The 22,453-nt window shown below is 42.4% G+C and overlaps 1 protein-coding gene across 10 annotated transcripts in view; it reads left to right on the forward strand.

Moving 5' to 3' along the window:
- Positions 1-5,880: 5,880 nt before the first annotated feature.
- SNX19 (sorting nexin 19) overlaps positions 5,881-22,453 on the forward strand; it is a 47,273-nt gene continuing 30,700 nt past the window's right edge. For 9 of the 10 annotated variants that reach the window (XR_002073017.2, XR_002073018.2, XM_019421430.2 and 6 more), the window contains exons 1-8: positions 5,966-8,085; positions 9,824-9,962; positions 11,211-11,311; positions 11,428-11,547; positions 13,458-13,588; positions 14,838-14,934; positions 15,663-15,843; positions 18,346-18,475. Coding sequence is in view for 8 of the 10 variants with exons in the window: in XM_019421430.2 (XP_019276975.2) it covers positions 6,388-8,085; positions 9,824-9,962; positions 11,211-11,311; positions 11,428-11,547; positions 13,458-13,588; positions 14,838-14,934; positions 15,663-15,843; positions 18,346-18,475 (2,597 nt within the window). In the remaining 2 variants the exon portion in view is untranslated. Of the gene's footprint in view, positions 8,086-9,823; positions 9,963-11,210; positions 11,312-11,427; positions 11,548-13,457; positions 13,589-14,837; positions 14,935-15,662; positions 15,844-18,345; positions 18,476-22,453 lie in introns of all 10 variants that reach the window. The other variant, XM_019421434.2, reaches the window with a different exon arrangement.

Here is a 22,453-nt window from a genome sequence, read left to right on the forward strand (position 1 = left end):
TCAAGGTGGCTTGCCTTCTCATATACCTGATGACTTTGGATTTAGAATTCATATTCAGTCTATATTAAATGTGATTAATTTGGGGGGTTTAAAATGAGTATATTTTCTTCCAGAAAGGATTTTCATCTTTGTCCTCCAGAAGCTAGGGAGCACCACTGGCCTGGAATCTCTTCAAGTTCCCCTCAAGGATTGTGGGTAAGGCAGGAGTCAGGGGCTGAGTTTTACCTCCTTCTGCTGATACAAGGCTCAGAACCTGGATTACAGTCCTGCTGAGGACATCTGTCCTTACGGCCACCCCGCCCACTACTCCTAGTTCTGGCTTCATTTCAGAGTTCATTTTCTGTTCTTTTGTTTTGGGAGAGGGACAGGATAGCACAGCTTGAACTTATTACCTATTTGTTTCCTCTTATGGATCCATCAATTCACCAAAAAGTATTTGCATTTGGGATCTAGTTGTTCTGCAGTGGAAAAGCACTTAATATTATGTGCAGTCAGATGACATATTTAAGTCTGGGTCTCTTTGAATTGTAGTTCAATGTTATTTTCATTTTTGTATGCCTTGAAAGCAAATCCTGACAACTATTAAAACTATCATCCTTCTTTTCAGTATCCTGATCATCAAATTGTGACCATCCAGATAAGCCACAGACAAAAAGGAGCTCTTATGAGCTGAATTGTGTGTCTCCAGAATTCATATGTTGAAGTCTTAGCCCCCAATACACCTCATAATGTGACTGTATTTAGAAATAAAGCCTTGTGGTAGTTAGTTTTACATGTCACTTCGACTGACCATGGGATGCCACATTAAACATTATTTCTGCATGTGTCAGTGAGGGTGTTTCTGGAAAAGATTAACATATCAATCAGTGGACATAGTAGATTGCCTTTTCAAATAAGAGTGGTCATCAACCAATCCATTGAGGGTCTGAATAGTACCAGAGGTGGAGGAAGAAGACATTCACCATTTTTACTGCCTCACAGATAGAGTTAGGACATATCATCTCATCTTCTCCAGCCTTTAGACTGGGATTTACATCATCAACTCCCCTGGTTCTCAAGCCTTTAGACTTGTACTGAATAATACCTGGATATCCAGGTTGCCAATGGCAGATCATGGGACTTCTCAGCCTCACTGGCAGGAGCCAGGTCCTCGTAACGAATCTACGTGTGTGTGTGTACGTGTGTGTGTGTGTGTGTGTGTGTGTGTGTGTGTGTGTGTACACATATATACTTGTTCTGTTTCTCTGGAGATCCAGACTTAGACTAAGAACTTAGTCTAACTAAGACTAACTAACTTAAACTAACAGACTTAGACTAGCTAAGAACGGACTAAGTTCTCCTGACAAAGAGAACTTTAAAACAGTGAGTAAAATAAAATGAAATTATATAGGTGAGCCCTAATTCAAATGAGTGGTGTATTTATTTTTATTTATTTTTGAGAGACAGAGACAGAGCATGAGTAAGGGAGGGGCAGAGAGAGAGGGAGACATGAATCTGAAGCAGGCTCCAGACTTCAAGCTGTCAGCACAGAGCCAGACATGGGGCTCAAACCCATGAACAGTGAGATCATGACCTGGTCTGAAGTCAGACACTTAACCAACTGAGGCACCCAGGCTCCCCTGAGTGGTGTCTTTAAAAAGGAGAGAGAGAGGTACCAGCGAGGCACACACACACAAAGGAAAGACCATGTGTAGACACAGTAAGAAGGTAGACATCTGCAAGCCAATGAGAGAGGCTTCAGGAGAAACCAACCCCGCCAACATCTTAACCTTGGACTTTCAGCCTCCAGAACTGTGAGAAAATGAATTTCTATTATTTAACCCATCCAATTTGTGATATTTTATTATAACAGTTCTAGCAAATACAGGAGCTTACTCGGTGTTCCTCATGTTTTCCTTACTCCTGGAATGACTTGTTCTTCTTGTCTTCATGAGAAATTTAACCCATCTTTCAAGGCTAACACAAATGTCACTTCTTCTATGAAACTTTCCCTAATTCTCTGTGTTCCAGTATTTTGACATATTTCTTTGATAGCACTCTTAACATTGTGTCAATGCCTGTATCTTGTAAAAGATTGTGAATTATTTAAGAAGAGCAGCCACACAAAGTCCATCTTTGAATTCCCAATACCTAGCTTAATGCTAATGAATGGATACATGAAAGGAAGAATGAAGGAGTAAAGGAGATAGAATTTCCCGTTAAGATGCCATTCTCCCTTCTGCCCTCTGGTGGCTATTTATTCTCCAATGCTACATCTGAGACAGCTCTTTGTAACTTCTTCCAGATAACTTGTTTTCCACTTTATGAAAAACTCCCTCCTCCTATTTTGATATTACCATACACCACTCTTCTCATTACATCACCCATAATGGGATGACCAGAGGGTCATCCTCCTCATTTTTGTACCAAACCCCCAGTCCTCGCTACCCTAACATCAGTACCTTCCAATGCCATGTAGATCATCCTTCTCAAAAACAGTTTCAAAATTTCTTCCTCAGAAGAAAATTTCTTCTTTATCCTACTTCAGAATCTCATTAATTGGATACACCCAGACTTTATCATCACAAATATTTTCACCTCTGGATATTTTGGCTCTGTAAATTAAATAATGACCCCCCCCCAAAGATGTCCACATCCTAATCCCTAGAATCTGTGACTGTGTTACCTTTTATAGCAAAAGAGATTTGCAGATGTGATTAAGTTAAGAATCTTGAGATCAGAAGATAACGTTAGATTATCTGAGAGGGCTCAATACAATCACAAAGATCCTTATAAGAAACACTTAGAAGGGTTAGAGTGAGGGGAGAAGTGACAACAGAGGCAGAACTCAATGTAATGTGAGGTCATGAGCAACAGAAGGCAGGCAACCTCTAGAATCTGGAAAGGGCAAGAAAACAGATTCTCCCCTAGAGCCTCCATAAGGAACACAGCCCTGCCAGCTGAGTTTAGATTTTTGACTTTCAGAACTTTCAGAGAAAAACACTTACATTGCTGTAACCACTAAGTTTATGGAAACTTGATAGAGTAGCAATGGAAACTAACACAGGCTCCAACAAACCAATCTCTAACCACAAGCTTTGGTTCTTCTGGCTCACTCAGTCTCTTTCAATACAACTAACCCTATCTCATAATTGATGATCTCTCTCCTGGCTTCATTTCCTTCCTTAGACACATAGACATGATGATTTTAAGTTTTAACAACTCTCTTTTCAAGACCTCAAGGTCCTAACCCGAGTTAGGTCCTCAGTCCCTCTTTATTCTTTACATGAACTTCAATACCTCCTTCTGTTTCTCACAGCAATAATTCCAAACCAAATCACTTGCCCCATCACTACTTCTCTCTTTAGTAAGTTACCTTGACTTCCATTTTTCAGAGAAAATTGAGGTGTGGCATGAGCTGCTTTCAGCATGCCCCCTTGGTGCAGCCCCCCTTGTTCTCATTGTCAATGCCTATTTCTCTCTGCTGTCTCTGCCTAACAGAATTTCCCTCTCTCTTCCGCTTGCTCTCTCTATCCTACACTCACCTAAAATAATTTATTTACTTCTTTTTCTTTTTCCAACATTTTTCCAACTTTCTATGAAGACTTTATTGGCACCACCCAATTCCCCAGTTGACCACCCTTCCTTCGTGTTCCCATTTTATTGTACATACCTCTACTGCAACTATCATACCACACACGATAATATTTTGTTGCATTTATTTATGTGTCTTTCTTCTATAATTAGACTAAGAATCCCTTGAGGTGAATCACTATGTCTTATTTGTCTTGTTATCTCCAACAATCTAGCACTTTGCCTACAATGTTTTAAGAAATAGTAAGAAGGAAAGGAAGACCCTACTGAGATGGTGAGTGATGTGGCCAAACAGCCAGCCTCCTCCCACCACATATACACAGCATCACTACCACCAAACATCAGTTCTGCCTCTCACCTCCTCCCTGTGATTAATCTGTTTGGAGACTAAGGCTGGCCCCAGATCTCTAGGCAGAAACTCATTCCAGTCAAAATGACAAGTGGACTGGCACGTTCATCTGAGAGTCCTGTTTCATCAAATCCATTTCAGAATCAGGAAGGCACTCTTGGCTACCTCCATGCTCCAGACCATCTGGTCAGGTGGCACAGCGCCCACTTACAAGGTCAGTTTCTTACTACCCTGAACACTCCAGATTATGCTGCAGAGTAAACTTTCTCTCTGAACTGTCATTTAAAACTCTTCAAGATCACATTAGTTTCTTCCTCATCCACTTCTTTTAGTTCTTGGCTAAGTGGCAAGGATATTTCTCCAGAGCATCATTGTGATCTTTTAAGGACAATGAAGTGGTCTGGGTGGATAAAGGCAGCAGCACCCGCTTCTTATCTTCCTTTTCTGTGGGAAGAAGGGCAGCAGAGAAGTAGTCTGTGCCATGGAAATACTGAACCACATTCTAGGATCTCAGGGATGTGCTCAGTCTGCTTTGTGGACATTCTGATATTAAATCAAATATTTGCATTAGAATTGATAGGCATTAACTACGATGGTTCCTTTTGTTTTCAAAAGAAATCTTTGTCCGAACAATAGAAATGAGAGAAGCTACAATACATTTTCTTCTTGTTGGCACAAATTTTGGTTGGAGTTTGCCTGATGATTCCTCTAAGCATCTGGGAACTAATGCTATAATGATGAAGGCTGCTAACACCATTGAGAAACCTGAAGATGAACAATCATAAATAGCACTATACAAATGATATACATCCTGTGTAAAAATAAAAAGGATAGCCACATTGCAGGCAGAGCTCCTAGGGACCAAGACGGTGAAGAAAGCTAGCTTCTAATGACACTGGCACAAACATTCTTACACATGGTCAGTACTACTGTTAGGTATTCAATCTTGTAGGTAATTTGGTCTGTGTAGATAACTGAAGGCAAATTTACTAAAACAAAACAACCAAACATAGAGCACATTTCAAAACAAATATATTTGATGATTGTCTCTAACTTCATCTCTACTTCTGCCTTCTTTTCTCATATATTTGGGGAAGAAAGGGGAAGAAGACATGGAGTGGGTAGAAACAAACTCACCCGCTTGAAGATTCAACATAAAGGCTACTTTCTCTGTGAGCTTTCCCTTACACCACTGCAACCCACAGTGATCTGTCCTTCCCCTGAACACCGATAAGATTTTGCATTTTACTATACACTATACTGACTTGTGTTGTTATCCATCATGATCCAAGAACTTGTCGTCTCCCCCATTAGCCACAAGGTTCTTGAGGACAAGGACTGCTTCTATTCCTCCACAGTACCCATTCACAGTGATTAACTATAGCAGATGCTCAAAGTGTCTAATAGCTTGGGTAATGCCACCAGCAAATAACTCCCAAATCACAAATAGGATTTTGTAACACAGTATATGAAATTTAAGGAATAAATCCATCCCTTAATAATGTTTTATGCCTTGTGTTCTGCAATTGCTCAGAACAAGGTAGGTGAGCTGTGTATTGGGGATTCGAGGGGGGGCTCTGGGGGGAAGCAGGGTAAATGTTGAAATGTATCATGACAACGAAAACATTTCCATATGGGATTGAAACAAACTGGGTTACTGAGACTTTGCCTAAGCAGGAAGAGATGTCAGCGAACTTTATTTAATAATTAAACCTAGAAGTCTCAGTCCTTCGGCGGGGAAGGGGGGGGGGGGCGGTTCTGCCTGCAAGGCCGCTGTGCGTTCCACGAGTCTTTGGTCACACCCTTGAACACTGGCTCTGCAAGCAGTTTGGGAAACCGGTGTCCGCAGGTGCTGTCACGGCCGTTCCTCACCACCAGGGGGCGATGCGCAGCGCAGCGCCGCGCCTAGGGGTGCGCTAACGCTCTCCCAGCATGCCCTGTTCCGCCGACGTCGACCCGGAAGCTGTCGCCGGCGGCCGCCGGCCGGCAGCCGTGACAGAAGTCGCGCTGCGGAGCGCAGTCGTCCGGGACCCCAAACCGGCGGAGGGTCTCTCCGAGGGCGGCGGCGAAGACACCGTTGAGTCCCTCGAACATCGGGGCTCGGTCTGGGCGCGCCCTCCAGCGGTATATGACCCGGTGCCCGGCGTCTGTAAGTGTCAGGTGAGGGCCGCTGAAGGCCCTGCCCCGCCCTCCCCAGGCTGCGCGGAGGCTCCCCGACCCCGCATTATGAAGGCAGCCGAGTCTTTGAGAGCAGCTTCTCCGCTGGAAGGGGCTGGAGCGAGGGGGAGAAGCAGAGCCGCCTCTGTCGCTTTGCATTGCCTCTAGGACGTGGAGGGCCCAGAGCCCCGCCGGGTCCTGAATAGCACTCCACATAACCTCGTCTCCGTACACAATTAATGCCCCATTCCCTAACTCAGGTGAGATAAGAGAGCGGTTGTCTGGGTAGCCACCTGCCCCTTTCAGCCATGAAGGCAGAGACAGTGTCCTCGTTGCAAGAGACTCCAGCTGAGTCCAGCTGGAGCCTCAGTAACCTGCTGAGTAGCCGGAAGCTGATGACTGTGGGGATCGTGCTCGGCTGGCTCATGGTCATCCACTTTCTGGTCAATGTGTGGCTTCTCTGCCTTCTGTCTGCATTGCTAGCGGTGCTGGGAGGATGGCTGGGCTCAAACGCCATTGTGGGGGCTTCAGGTCGACTGCATCTGGAACGCTTCATCCCAGTGGCCACCTGTCCTCCCAACCCTGAGGCAGAGAGGCAATTGGAACAGGAGATCAACCGCACCATCCAGATGATTATTCGGGACTTTGTGTCTTCCTGGTATCGCTCAGTGAGCCAGGAGCCAGCCTTTGAGGAAGAAATGGAGGCCGCCATGAGAGGCTTGGTCCAGGAGCTCCGGAGGAGGATGGGCATGGTGGACAGTCATGCTCTTGTTCAGAGGGTTCTGACTCTGTGCGGTTGTCACCTGCAGAGCTATATTCAGGCAAAGGAGGCCACAGCTGAGAAGCAGAGTGGTACAGTCGAGCCCTCCCAGCTCTGGGAGGCTTACTGCCGAGCTACTGCCCCACATCCTGCTGTACAGAGCCCCAGCACTGAGGTCACCTATACACGTGGCATTGTAAATTTGTTACTGCAAGGACTCGTGCCAAAGCCCCACTTGGAGACCCGGACCGGGCGCCATGTTGTGGTGGAACTCATTACTTGCAATGTAATCTTACCACTAATCAGCAAGCTTTCAGATCCCGACTGGATCCACCTTGTACTTGTGGGCATCTTTTCCAAGGCCAGAAATAATCCTACAGGAGTGGTTAAACCAACCTCCGCAGCCAGTGCTCTGGAAAAGCCCTCAGTGCCCACATCTCTGCCTCTGATTGTTGAGGTACAGAGTCTGCCAGAAGTGAGAGCCCCGTCTCCAGCAGCAGCACCAGTGCTACTAAACTGTAGCGAGCCAGAGGGGCCTTCCCACCACTCGCCAGAAGTTGAAGAAGGCCATGAAGCAATAGAGGGAGAATTGGGTGGAATGCCAGAAGAAAGAAAAGTAGGAAACAACTCATCTCATTTCCTACAGCCAGATATTCGAGGCCCTTTGTTCTTATGTGAAGAGCTGGAGTCTCCATTGTCTGAACTGAGTAAAGAAACCATCATGCTCATGACCCCAGGCAACTTCCTCTCTGACAGGATCCAGGATGCCCTGTGTGCCCTAGAGGGTCGCCAGTCTCTGGAGTCTAAGAATGTTGAGGCATCTGAAGGAATCGAAGGAGCAGAGGCTGAGGAGGGTCCAGGAACAGAAACAGAGGCAGGCCTGCTGGTCTCCATGCTAACTTCCTGCCCAGAGATCCACATTGACACAGCAGACAAGGAAGTAGAGCAAGGAGATGTCACCTCTCTTACAGCTTTGCTGACAGATCCGGAGAGGACCTGCCCCCCACGACCCTCATGCTTAGAGAAGGATCTCACCAATGGCGTGAGCTCCTTAGATCCTAGTCTCCCACAGGTTCTGTTGTCCTCCTCTCCAACCGGTCCTGTCAGCTCAGCCACCTTCAGCTTTGAGCCCCTGAGCAGTCCAGACGGCCCAGTTGTTATCCAGAACCTTCGTATCACTGGTACCATTACTGCTCGAGAGCACAGTGGCACTGGATTCCACCCATACACACTCTACACGGTGAAGGTAACAGGATTAGAATTTGGTCACCCCCACTGGGCTGGGAATGGGTTTAGAAAGCAGAGTCAGCGAAGCTAGGAATCTAAGGGAGAGAGGGTACTCTTCACTTATGTTTAATTGAACAGGAATCTATATGTGAATGGTCTGAAGATCATTTGTAAAGCAGAGTTGGCCTCTGTTTTGTACCCATGCAGACAATCCTAGAATCTCAGGATTCTTAGGATACTGAGGGTCATATTTTTCAGTGGTTCCCAATGTATAGAGTTTTGTCTAGAAATTCTCTTTCTACTGTTCATTTCTTTCTTTCCTTTTTTAATTACTAGTATTTTTTGTACTTTGTTTAGGAAGGAAGTTTATTTACCTATATACATCTCAGAAGGTAGCAAGTTCCTCATTCCTAGAGATGTTTAAGCACAGAAGTAGGAACTACTTGGCAAAGATGATATGAAGGGGTTCATGTATCAGATGGGTTCAGTTATAGCAGAGTCTCCCTTTAACTGGCTGTAGGATAGGCTGCTTCCAGATTACCTGAAGAGGGTATTTTTGGAAATTCTCATTCCAAATCTATCAGAATCTGAATATTTAAAAAGCAGCCCAAGTGATTTTTGACGTGCAGCCAGGTTTGGGAATGTATGAGTATTGACTAGTGTCCCTCATGGAGAAAAATCCACAAAAAACATCCTAATTCGCAGGTGTTCCAAGTTTGAGAGCCCCACCCTGAATTCCATCTGTCTCATAGCTAGGCCTTCTCAGTGCTAGTGTGAGGGACTACTACTTTGCTCATGTCAGTTCATAATGAATAGTTCTCTCTGGCTCTAGAGAATTTTAAAATAGCTTTAAGTCCCACCAACAAAGAGATCGTTTCTTCCATCACTTGCCTCACACTATAATACCTCCTCCAAATAATAATGGTAACCTACTCCTAATGACAAGTGCATACATAGTTCTTCCACATAATTTCATTATATCTTAACTACTCTGTCAAAAAGTCTACCCTGTACTAAGTCACAGCTTCTATGCTGTTCAGGGTGTTCACTCTGGGGGAACATCCAGTACAAGTTGTCTTTTCCCACATACTGGCCCTCCACGCATATTAAGACAGCAAACCTTGACCCCTTACGACATCTCCAGTCTTCATGTGACTTCCAATCATACAGATGATATGTACTTAGGAAAACAAATTTCACTTGAGCTCCAAGAATAATAATTAATCTGCCCAAAGCAAAATAAAAACACATGGTTCTTTAATGCATTCCAGGCAAACAAATGATTTTATTCATCAGCTGTTCTGGATTATTTGTTCTTCTCCCAACTAACATAAATAATCACTGGTTGAGTATAATAGCAAATGGTTATCCTCTTATAACGTCCAAACCCATTATTTAGGAGTGAAAGAGGCAGTGTCACTTTTATTGCTGTTTTATCTTCTGTTTTATACTCTGAGATTTGAAAATTAATTAGCCAATTTTATAAGTCAAAGTGTTTGCAGGAGGGAGTTTTGAGATGGAAGAAGAGAATGGAGAACAGCAAAACTCTTCTTTTTCTGGGGCACATGTGTTAGGAAATGCATCTCATTCCTTAATTCAGCTGCCCTGGGAATTTGAGTTACTCATTACAACTCAGGGCAGCAATCAGCTCTAATAGGTTCAGAAACAATAGGAACATCTTTCTCCCTCTACCCCTACTCTGCTCTTACTCTGTGGCCAATGAGCTGCTGCACTAAACAAATTTGTTCATTCAACAGTATGAGACAGCTCTGGACGGTGAGAACAGCAGTGGCCTGCAGCAGCTGGCCTACCACACTGTGAATCGCCGCTACCGCGAGTTCCTCAATCTGCAGACACGTCTGGAGGAGAAATCAGATCTACGGAAGTTCATCAAAAGTCAGAGTTTCCCCAGGCTGGACTGCCTGCTTGCTTTACATATCTAGCCACCTGATCTGAGAGGCTAGAGGCCTACTAGTTTGTGAGGAGGGATGGTGGAGGAGAACACAGCATCAAGGAGCCTGTGCTTCCCCCATTTGTTTTCAGATGCTTTTTAGTGCAGGATGGCACTGATCACATTGTTTCTGAGGAATTTCTTTGCCACTGAATGCTCTGTTCTGGGGCCTATCTAGTTTAAGCTTAAGAAGCTTTCACATTTGCTCCTGTGTCTGTGAGGTAGCATGAGGCATTAAATTAACTTTTCCAGAGGCATCGATGGATTGCTCTTAAATATTAAAATAGTATCCAGAAATGTTTGCCATCCTTCAAAAATCAGGCTTTTGTGTCTGTGTTGTTTGACACCCATAAGGCGTAGGAACAGTACAAAAAGATAATAAAATTTAAATCTAAATAAAAGCTGGTAAGCAGCTACTTTGTTTAAAAAAAAAAAAATTACTGATGATCACCCAAATAAAGTTTAGGCATAAGTTATGGATTTCAGTTATGTATTTTCTTTCTTAATAACAATAGCTACTACTGAGTTAAACTTGAAAATATATTCCAGTTTCTCTTCTGAGTACTTTACATATATTAGCTCATTTAATTCTAACAGCTTATGGAACAGATATTATCATTATACAGAAAAAAAAAGTCAAAGGAAGATTAAACAACTTGCCTTAGGTCATTCTCACAGTAGGGACTGGAGCAAAACTTTAAACTTGCAGAAGAAAGGGACGTCTGGGTGGCTCAGTCGGTTAAGCATCCGACTTCAGCTCAGGTCATGATCTCGCAGTTTGAGTTCAAGACCTGCGTTGGGCTCTGTGCTGACAGCTCAGAGCCTGGAGCCTGCTTCAGATTCTGTGTCTCCTCTCTCTGCCCCTCCCCTGCTTGCACTCTGTCTCTCTCTCCTCTCTAAATAAACATTTAAAAAACTAAAATAAATAAACTTGAAAAAAATTTAACTTGGGCAACTGGAGTTCAGAGCCTTCATCTATAACCATTGTAGTGTATGGCCTCATATACCTTAGTACGAGAGTAGATTGTAAGTATTATTTCCTTAAGATATATTTGGAACTCCTGAAATTAAAAAAATCCTAGGAATGTATTCAGTAGTTCTGTTTTCCTTACATATATGATATGTTTTATATGGAATACCTCAGTAAGTGTTAAGTGAATGAGTTTGTGTTTTTGTTTTTTGTTTTTTTTAAGACGTAAAGGGTCCTAAAAAGCTCTTTCCAGATCTTCCATTTGGAAACATGGATAGTGACAGAGTAGAAGCCCGTAAGAGCCTCCTGGAATCCTTTCTAAAGGTCAGTATCCTTCTGTTTTGGTTGTGCTCTCATTCTGATTACCAGATACCCAAGCCAAGCTGGAGAGACCTGGGGACAGGAATTTCTCTTTGAAGTCTTTCTTGTGTCTTTTGCAGCAACTCTGTGCCATTCCAGAGATCGCTAACAGTGAGGAGATACAGGAGTTCCTTGCTCTGAACACAGATGCTCGTATTGCCTTTGTCAAGAAACCATTCATGGTGTCCAGAATAGACAAGGTACCTGCAGGGCCACTGTGCTCAGCTTTAGTGTCCCATCAGAGCATAGGCAGGGACCAAAAAATAAAGGAGATTGGGGATGGGGAGAGACAGCAGAAAGGAGTCAGTAGAACGTGGACTAGAATTTTCAAGACCTCTTGCAAATATTGCTTGGATCATCACCTTCCTGAATTACAGTAAGCAACTATGAGGATACACTCACCCTGACACTATACATGTACACATATCTCCTGGGGGATATTATGACATTGTTATTCTAGTGGAAGGAGGTAAGGATAGATCTGTACCTCCATAAATAGGTGAGGTCAGAAAAGTCTTTTCTGGAGGAGATCATTCTTGGTATTGGTCACTCAAGTAAAAGAGCCCCAAGACCACACACTCAGCTGGACTTAGACTGGTGTGGTGATTCTCTGCTAGGGAACAGAGAGTGGAGAGAATTGTACTTTCAAGAGGGGATCTCAGAGCCTTTGGAGATGGTAGGAGAAGGATATTTCTGTAGTACATTATATCCTATAAATAGTGGTTACCAGCTGATTTTAGAGTCCCCAGGGCACAAGTCTGAGACTTATGTTTATCAAAAGATGGGATATGTTTTAAAAGGTTAGAAAACACTGACTCATTAGCAGAAGGTGGGGCATCACTCTAGACTTAAGAGGATAAAATGTTAAAGTGGAATTTCATGTGGTAGAAATTAGGAGAAATTCACTGCTGTGAGGAAAAACCTGCAAACTGGAAAGGGATGAATGAGGTAGAATCCCCAAAGTTCCATGCAGATGTGTCCATCCACACAGATGTGTTCACTCACTGACTCACCATCCAGTTACTGCTTGCCTCCTCAAAGCCATGAATAGTATTAGCTGCTGGTGACACAACAATGACAAAGCAGATAAAGACCCTCCCCAGAGATCTACAATTTTGTGAGCCTTGAGAGCAAGGTGCCATTATCTATTCATACTGTCCTCTGTGTTCTTTCCTTGGTTTGTTATGCCCTATGCTTTACTGTAGTCTTAGCCACTCCAGCCTTGTCTCAGCTGTGCTAGCTGTGCTCCTTATAGAGGATGAACACAGGCATGAATTCAGGAAGGCATGACACTACTCTTAGCCAGCAGTGTTAATTAGCAAGGAGCACCAAAGGAAAAGTAAAGATTTCTTTTCATTTCTTGAGTATTGTAGGGTTTCATTTGTTTGTGCATTTTCCTTTTTAGCAAATATCTATATGCCATTTTCCCATTCTGAGAAATACAGACAACTCTTACTCTTCAGTGAGGATTGCTTTATTTGGTCTTTATGACCAAATATTTGGTGTTTATGAGTAGAAAAGTTGATATCAACTCAAGATTCCTTAATTTTGACATGAGTGATTTTTGTTATTCTTTCTGTAAAGAAGAGAAATTGTTTGAATTAACTGGAAAAACCAGTTCTTTACTCTGTGAATTACTCTGAGCATGTTAATATGTATGCTACCAGACTGCATTTCTTATTTGATAATCTTTACTCTTTCTTTTTTCCATATATCCCTGCCTATGTTACTTCCATTTATTTACATCTTGGTGAAAGTATTATTGATTTACAAACTAAAAATTATTCCTTTATATACAAGGAAAGAAATTGAGAAATGAAAAGTATTTCACCAGCCTGTAGAACTCTCAAGGTTTTTATTTATCTCATTGTTTGTTTTGACTTATTTTCCCATGGTATTGTTTGTCTTAACTCTGTGAGGAAGAAGATTTTTATGGCCATAGAGAAAAGGGAGAATAGTTGACAGTAAATCTGCCTGATACCTGACTGTGCTGATGAGTAAGACTCCACTAGCTAGCCTAGCTATCTGCGCATCCTAATTGCATAAAGCAGCGTGAGACAACTGCTCATTTGGTGGTTCCTGTCTGACCCTGCACCTCTGACCCCTGCAGATGGTGGTGAGTGCTATCGTGGACACCTTGAAGACAGCATTTCCTCGCTCTGAACCCCAGAGTCCCACAGAAGAGCTGAGTGAGGCCGAGACAGAAAGCAAGCCCCAGACAGAAGGCAAGAAGACTAGCAAGTGAGAAACCCTTCAGTTATCCAGGGACCCTTTCCAGTTCTCAAGTTGATTGCCGGTCTTCAGCCAAATCCCATCTCCACTTTCAATCCCTAGGAGAGAGGAGATGGGTAACACATACCAGTTATTATACAAAACCAGGCTCCACCAACCTAAAGGAGCCTAAGATCCAGCATAGGCATCCCTGATGAATGTTTGTCTCGCCATAGGATCCCAGGACTTAAACTGATCAGGAATTTTTAATTAGAAGGAAAACTCTAGAATAGAGATAGTGTCCTTTTCTATTTTCCTGTAAAATTGAGATGTTTCTTTTCTATGAAGAATTAAGGCTGATAACTGATCTCTGTTTGCCATCGTTTCTGCAACTCTTAGCTCCAAAGATGCATATACTAGCAATAAACAGGAAGGGGCCAGCTATTGTTTCCTGCACTAGGGTCCCAAATATACCCTTTCAAAGCCAACATGTGGAAGGGAATGGCACCACTCTTAACCTTTAGTGCAAATTTCATATCTGTATCTGGGCCATTATGAAGAGACAGAGAGAAAGACTGAGAGAGAGAGAGAGAGATAAGGTGTGTTTATGTGTGTGTTGGAGTGGGGAGAGGGAAGGATAGAGTTTGTATGTTTATGTCTGTACGTCTGACTGTCTTTGTGTATATGTGGGCATGTACCAGCAATAACACTCATAATTTTTAGCCTTTTTTTTTTTTTTTTTTTTTTTTACCGAGCCCGTATTTTGAAAGGTGACCATGATATCTGTGCTTATAAGATCCTTGAAACATTGAGGTTAGCACTTGTGGTCCCTCCCCTGGTTTTATTTGGAATACAAGGAGAATAAATGGATGTGCAAATAGGGCACCAACAGTAACAACTAAAGCCTTGGTTTATTCCACACGTCTCTTTAATCTTTGACAAATTTTTAATGAGAATATAGTATATGCTAGCCATTCTTCTAGCTTATGGGAATACAGCCATGATAGACTGGTCCCTGTTTTACATTAGCAAAAGCCCTTTCACAAATGCGTTGTGCACATAGCTTAGTGCAGTGGTTGCACTATGTATTGAGAATTGCCTGACTGTCTGTCACTTGGGGAATTTCAGGGCCAGGTCTCTCCTGGCAACTCTGACCACAGTAAGATCCCTAGAATAAGTATGAGTGTTCTTGTTTTAAGGTATTAATACTTGTCAGTCCTTCATATAGGAATCAAAATCATGCATTACATTCTGTTTCTGCTCGTTGTGTCAATACCAGGTCCAGGCTGAGGTTCTCATCCAGTAAGATTGCTCCAGCACTGAATATAACTGAAGCACCTGAGAAGATTCTCTATTGTTTCCAGGAAGGCAGTGTGGTAAGATAACCAGATGACTCCTGGAATTAATCACTGGGAGGTTGACCCTGCAGTTATAGACAATTGAGACATTCTCTAAAGTTAGGAGGGATGTAGGTGCCTTGCTGAAGGACCTAACCAGCATCTGTGTCTCTAACTTTTATTCTTTTTTTTTTTAAGTTTTTTTTTTTAATGTTTATTTCTTTTTGAGACAGAGAGAGACAGAGTGTGAGCTGGGGAAGGGGCAAAGAGAGAGGGAGACACAGAATCTGAAGCAGGCTCCAGGCTCTGAGCACAGAGCCTGATGCAGGGCTTGAACTCATGAACCGCGAGATCATGACCTGAGCTGAAGTCGGACGCTTAACCAACTGAGCCACCCGGGCACCCCTCTAACTTTTATTCTAAAAGTATTTTCTCTGGGTAGTTTGTAATTCCTACTGGCTCTGGGTCAGCAGTTTGACTTCTCAAGCACCATGGGTTTGGAATAAAAGGTGGCAGAATGAGAAGGAAAGCCAGTTCCTGGAAAAGAATAGATGACCCAAATGTGTTTGCAGCAAGTGCAAATACAAAGGCATTGTTTGACTTGCAGTTTTGGTAGAAGCTAAAGACTTTCCTGAGGTAGTCACAGAGTCATTTGGGTTCTGTACTCATGATACTTTTGCAGAGAAGGAACAGGGAAACTCAAGTGCCACAGTTGCTCTCGTATATTCCTCATACTTTATGTGATGTGCCACTGGCTCTTTCCTCAGGAGTCAGAGATCCTATCCATGTCTGGGATGGAGTCCTTTATTGAAAAACAGACAAAGTTACTAGAAATGCAGCCAGCAGAAGTCCCAGAAAAAGACCGTGAACAAATCCCCAAAGGTTGTGTGGATGGTTACTTGTCAGATCCAGCCGTGCCAGCCCAAGACCTCAGCACCAGTGATCCGGGTAAGCGACAGGGTCCCTGCTCCTACAGAGAAGGGAGCCATGGTATAATATACTTGGGACTTGTGACAGTTGGGATTTGTCCATTTAATTTCTCTTCTGTTTAGCTAAGCAAACCATGTGTTAAAAACCAGTGCTTGAGGTGCTCTGCCGAGCCTGGCATACAAAGAAGAATCCGACACAGTCCCCAGAGCTGAGTCAAACAGGGGAACAGGGCACAAAAACAGGGAGCTCTGATCCAGCAAGATGAGATCCATGCTTATCATATCATTATCTTATGTATGTTATTTATGGCATGCTTTGGCATCTTTGGACTACTCCCTTTATCTGCAAAACTTCCTTCCTTCATGTCTGTGGTCCCCCTCTCCTGGTTTTCTTTCTGCCTCTCATGTAGTTAGTCTCTTAGTGCCATTTGTTGGTTCTCTTACTAGCCTTCCAGAGCTTTATTTTTGGCTCTCTATTCTTACTCTGCATGGTCCCCCTGAGTGATCTCATTTGTACTATTGATTTCAAATCTAACACATGTGCTGATGATGCCTAAATGTTGGATGTTGTCTTTCCACTTGCCTACTAGAAATCTTCACTTAGATATAGCACAGGGCAGCTGAAGTGCAACCTGTGTGAAATGGAATTCTTCCTCTCCCTGGAGCTTTTCCTTCTGTTTTATTTACTGCCATGGCAAGTGATACCACCCAGTGCCCCACCATAGAGCAGGAAAGAAGAGGTGAGGATAGGGCAGGTTTGCTTCCTAGAAAAAGTGCAGATGTTTTCTACATGGGCAAAAATGGGAGCCCAGAATATTAGTATGTTTGCTGAGCTACAATTTATAAAAAAGGTTTTCAGTTCCACCAAGACAAAGTTTCCCACAAAGTCTCTTCAAGAAGAGATCACAAAATCTTTAGTTCAGAAGGAAAAAAAAAAACAAAAAAGCCTATTTCAACATTGTTTCTTGGATGCCCATGAATAGTCACTTGACCTCACTCTATGGGACCTCTGCTTAACCGTGAGGAAGAAAAAATGAAATTTACAACCCCACCTCTTCACACATGTCTCACTGGGTAAGTAAATAAAGTGTTATAATGGCAAAAGCATCAGAACTGTAAGAAAGATGAAATGGGTAAAACAGTATAAACAACCAAAATCAAGGCTGTAAATTTTCAGCATCATAACTCTAAAGATACAGTTTATGCCTGAGCTTTTCTTTTAGCCTTAAGAAACTCAAAATTCTCACATGAGAGGAAATTCACCATTTTGTTCCAGAGGACTTGGTGCCTTGTTTTCCTTTTTCTTATATTTTCTGCTATGACTAACTGTCACCACATGGTGGCAGCTCTAGGTAAACACTAAATCTGAGAAAATAGAATTGAGAAGGGTGACAGATGCTCAGAATGATGCTGTTTCCCAAGGACCTAAATATCCTGTCTTTGAGCAAATGACTGGAAAGTAAACATACAAGTTCTAATTTCCCCTTGAAATGCAGTGCAAGAAAAAATATATATATTGGGTGGGATTAAGAAAAAAGTAGAATTCAGTTCTAACAGATTCATCTAAATCTGAAGTCATTAATGTTCTAAAGAACCCTTTAGGGAGAAGAGCTTGGGCAAACTGGCCCAGACAATACCTATTTGTCCTAGACCAACAAAATTATTGTTGATGATTAATTGTAATATTAATCACAGCAATAGCATCAGATTGCTGAGATTCATTCATTCATTCATTCATTCATTCATATATTCCTAGGGATGTCTCTTGGGAGGCAAATCACAGATGACATGGGACCCCTGAACAGGGTTAGAGAACAGATGCTTCCATCCATGAAATACATCTGTTCAAGAGACTTCAGCTTAGCACGGATGTAAACTCATTTGTGGTCCGCTTTCCAGTCTTTGAAATAGGAAAGAAATCAATAATTGTCATGGCCTATTTTACCAAAGGTATAGTGCTCTTTCTAGAACTGCATGTTATCTCAGAACCAAACTGAAGCCTCCTGGATCCCAACCCAACAGCTCTGTGTAATGGAGACGCTTTCAAAGCAACTTGTTTACAGGAGAATGAATCCTAAATCTTTCCCCAGATCTGCTGCCCACAACATTTCCATGATGCTTTGTGGAGGCCAGTGGAATATAAGGATGGAAGAGACTGGGCCTTGCCAATTCCAGTTAGTCACTAGTTGGGAGCAATTACTTGGAACAGAATGTATTCAGCTCCCTGGAGAGAATACAGAAGAAACAGAAGCTAGGTGGGAAAAATATTTATATGCAAAATCTTTTAGAAAGGCAAACAATATTTACTGAGTGACTGAGGAACATAAACAAAAGAATTATAAAGAAATACAGAGCCTATCACTGAACTTCTTAGATATAAAGTAAACATCTCTTGATTTGAGTAAAGAAGACTTACAGAAATACAAGATGATTGATATAAAGGTGAAGATCCAGTTCATTGAAATATGTTCCACCTGAATGGGTCTCTTCTCAGTTACTTTTGATGCCTTTCATTCCCCAGGAACAGAGACAGAGCTAGCTGACACAGCCCTGGATCTGCTCCTCTTGCTGCTAATGGAACAGTGGAGATGGCTGTGTACAGAAAACATGCAAAAAGTTCTTCGTCTTGTCTTTGGGACCCTAATTCAGAGGTAAGACTGCAGAGTTCTCTATCGTATTAGAGTCTCAAGTTGGACAGGGCTTGGGTGTGAATTCTGAATTCTGCACTGGAGAGGGAAAGTGTCGAGTCCAGGAAACCTGTGGCCATAACGGAAGACAGAGACTCTGTTGCAGGGGTACAGGGATGAAGACTGCCTGAAGTGTACCAAAAGGCTTGTATTAATCACCTCATTGTCTAAAGAGTGAATGGGTCTGCTTCTATAGGACTTCTGGCATAATCCACCGAGTTACAGACATTGCCTGTGATCTTAAAATACTTCAGCTCTTACTACTGGGGGATCCATTCTCCACCCAGTTAAACCCCAAGCCCTACACTGTTCACCTTGTTACAGTGAACATTTCACTGACAGTATGTATTCACTGTGATGATAAATAATGAGAAAGACAAGGCGAAAACAGATCAGTGCTCTGAAAATAGAGATTGTTTTCTCCAAAAGGTGTGTAAATAGTCAACAACTGAGCAAGTACTTCCACAGGATGGTAAGGAATAGAAGTATACTTGGACTTAAAATGTGGATTGTGATCCCAACACCACTTATATCTCTTAAAAGATCTGTGAAAAGATGTATTCTGTGGAACTTTTTGTGGTATCCTCTCCCACCTTCCCCCAGAACTGAGGAGCCCTCTTGTCTACCCTTAGAGTTGTGATCATAATACTGATCACACAGCGTATTAGAGAAATAATGTTCTTTCCCTAAACTAGTGGTCCTCAAGTGAGGGCCAGTTTTCTCCCAGGGGTAGTTGGCAATATCAGGAGACATTTTGAGTTGTCACAACTGGGAAGGGAGATAGGAGACTATTTAATCTAGTGGGTAGAGGCCAGGGATGCTATTACACTACACAGGACAGCACTCTCCCCACTCCCAATGCCCCAAACAACACTGAATCATCCTACCCAAAATAACAGTAGTGCAGAGGTTAAGAAACCATGTTCTAGACTACCAGTTCTTTAGGGAGTACACCTGACTTTATATCCCCAGCAACTTACACAGGACCCAGGACATAGAAGATGCTCACTAAATGCCAAATCAAAGATAAACATTTCCTTTCTCATCACCTTCATACTTGAAAGCAGAGTCTGTCTGTGTTGTTTTCAGTCACTTGTGGATGTTGTTAATTGAGCCTTTGTTTCTCTTCTTCCTCTGTTAAGCTTTCCCTTGCTGATCTTCCAAAATCTTCCAAAATGCTGATCTTTCAAAAAATTGGAAGATCCTAAAACTAGCTAGTATGTGATAATTGATTACCCTCGTCCTTGAAAGCATTTACATGACAAATTGGTTTCAAAACACAAGAAAGTGTTCAAAGATAAGGATTCATATATGAAAAAGGTAGGAAGAAGTTTACCTGAAGTGTAAATAACTCAGAATATTAAAGGGCTTGAGCCAGTACCAGATAAGGAGAGAGAAATATATTTGGCGATTACAGGCTGATCACTGAAAAAGTAGTATTTTACATAGTCAGGGTTCTTAGAGATCTAAACCAGGGAGATTAAATACAAGGGAATTTCAAACTTGAGAATTCTAAGCCAGATTGCATTTACCTCAGTGGGCAATGATTATAAATTCTCTCAGGATAGGGAAGAGAGAAGAGTAAAGTGGAGTGGATGGGATGTGCAGAAGTAAATATATTGTGCCCTCTGATCTGAGCAGTTTCTGGGTTTGACTGGTAGACAGTTGTCCAAGCTGTTTGTAGCATTCATCCACTTCACCTTGAAATACTCTTACCTGTCTATCTAGCTGGGAAATTGTTTTGGTCTTACTCCTTAATTCACCAGGCTGATCAGTAGTGAACAAAACAGATAGTCTCTACTTTTCATATTTTGTACAGTTTAATGGGGGTTAGAACAGAGGGCCTTATCCACGATCACAAAGCTAATGCATGGTGGAGCCAGAAATCAAATCCAGAAATTCCAAAGCCCAAGTTCTTATCCACACAATATACTACTACCCTGCTATGATTAATTTCTCTGAGCTTTGGTTTCCTTATCTGGAAAATAGGAATAACAATAGTGTCAATCTCAGGTGCGTAGAAGGTATCCAGTAGATGTTAGGTCTTAATTATTTGCACTTCAGAAAAAGGAAAGGATAAAAAAAAATTCTTTCTCTTTCTAATTCCTCCAGCTGGTGACCCCAGATTTGTTCTACTTTTACGTCTTCAGGTTGCTCTACCCTATACCCATCTCCTGTAGCAACTGCTATCCCCACTGTGCCTGTGTCTCTGAGTTTTGCAGAATAGAGCTCCTAAACAATAAAGGCTTTGTAAGGGGTTTCTAGGTGACTTTGTGCCAATGGGTTCCTTTGTTAAAGTAACAACTAGAGTATTCCCATGTCTGACATCATGAAGCAGACCACCCAGGTATCTTTCCAGCACAGACAAGTGTAGGTTAAGTACAGAATTCAGTAGTATTTTCCAGGTGCTCCTGGTTACATGGGTGGGGAGAGCTGCTAGACTCAAGTAATGCCTTCATGAGAAGAACTTTGAATCAGGCTTGCTCACCTTTTCGTCCCCAGCCCTTGACACTTCTACTAGAACTACACCTCTAGTTAGCTGGATAGATAGCTATCTGGTGAATGAGTATGAGCAAAACCCACATGGAGCTCACACCATAAACAAAATCAGGGAGAGGGCTTACAACTAAATTTCCCTTGACATTCCTTTAACTTTTTCTGTTTTAATGGAGTGGCATCTCTGTTTGTTAAAGGAGGGAAATTCTGGATGTCTTTAGTGAATTTGAATGAAGCCAAGATGAATCTTGTGCAAGAACAGAATTTTGTGGCTAGTTACTTCTGGAAAACTCTTTGTAACTGTGGTCTGTTATCTTTGTTCATCAAAGATTTTTCCAGGCGATGATATTTTGTCCTTATTCACTTGTCTCATATCCCTTCCTATCAAAAAGTTCCCACTTCTATCAAATGTTATTGTTAGGTCCATTTTGTTTTGTGTTAGCTACAGTGGAAATGGGAACATAGCCAGTTGACACCCTTCACACCCTAAGTCTCCACAGACTAGAATTAAGAGTTTCATCCTTCCCTGTTCAAGGCCTTTCATCCTTCCCTAGAAATCATTCCCATCTTTTAAATGATGCACATGGCCCCCTTCTCAAATAGCTGGTGCTGGGTTCACAGTGTTCTTGAAGCGTTTTAAAGGGAGTCAAGGAGTACCTGGGGGGCTGTCAGTTAAGCGTCCGACTTTGGCTCAGGTCATGATCTCATGGTCATGGGTTCGAACCCTGCATCAGGCTCTGTGCTGACAGCTCAGAGCCTGGAGCCTGCTTTGGATTCTGTGTCTCCCCACTCTCTCTCACTCTCTGCCCCTCCCCCATTCATGCTCTGTCTCTCAAGAATGAATAAATGTTTAAATAAATACATACATACATACATACATACATACATAAATAAAATAAAAGATGGGAGTCAAGAGGCAACCATGGATATCTGGGGAAAGAATTACAATTCCCCTTCCAGAAGTTCAAAGTATCTGTGGTCTTACACCAGCAAGTTCCCCTGTGCATGGTAGACAGGGAATAGACAGGGCTTACTTCAGGACTCAAAGTGTAGATACTTTGTAGATAACAATGTAGATAACACAATGTAGATAACATTGTTACCTTCAGCGTATTTAGTGCCCAGCAAACCTTTGTTGAGAGTTTACTTTGTGCAGACACTATACTGAACACACAAGCGCATTATATCATTTAATCCCCTCAAAGCCCTGTAGAACAGCTATGATCCCCGTTTCAAAGATGAGGAAGCTAAGGCTTACAAAGAAGTGTGGTTACTTAATCCAGATCACAGAGCTAATAAGTATACCACAGGCAGAATCTGAACCCATGTTTGTCTAATTTTCAGCTTAATGACTTTATCTTTTCTGATCAGTTTTGTTCTGGGATTTGAAGGGATTAAAAACCAACAAAATTATTTTGCCTCAGAGTAGTCTACGTTCCCCAAGAG

The sequence above is a fragment of the Panthera pardus genome, unplaced genomic scaffold, assembly GCF_024362965.1.
Source record: "Panthera pardus isolate Hobbes unplaced genomic scaffold, ASM2436296v1 HiC_scaffold_12, whole genome shotgun sequence".
Classification (NCBI taxonomy): Eukaryota; Metazoa; Chordata; class Mammalia; order Carnivora; family Felidae; genus Panthera; species Panthera pardus.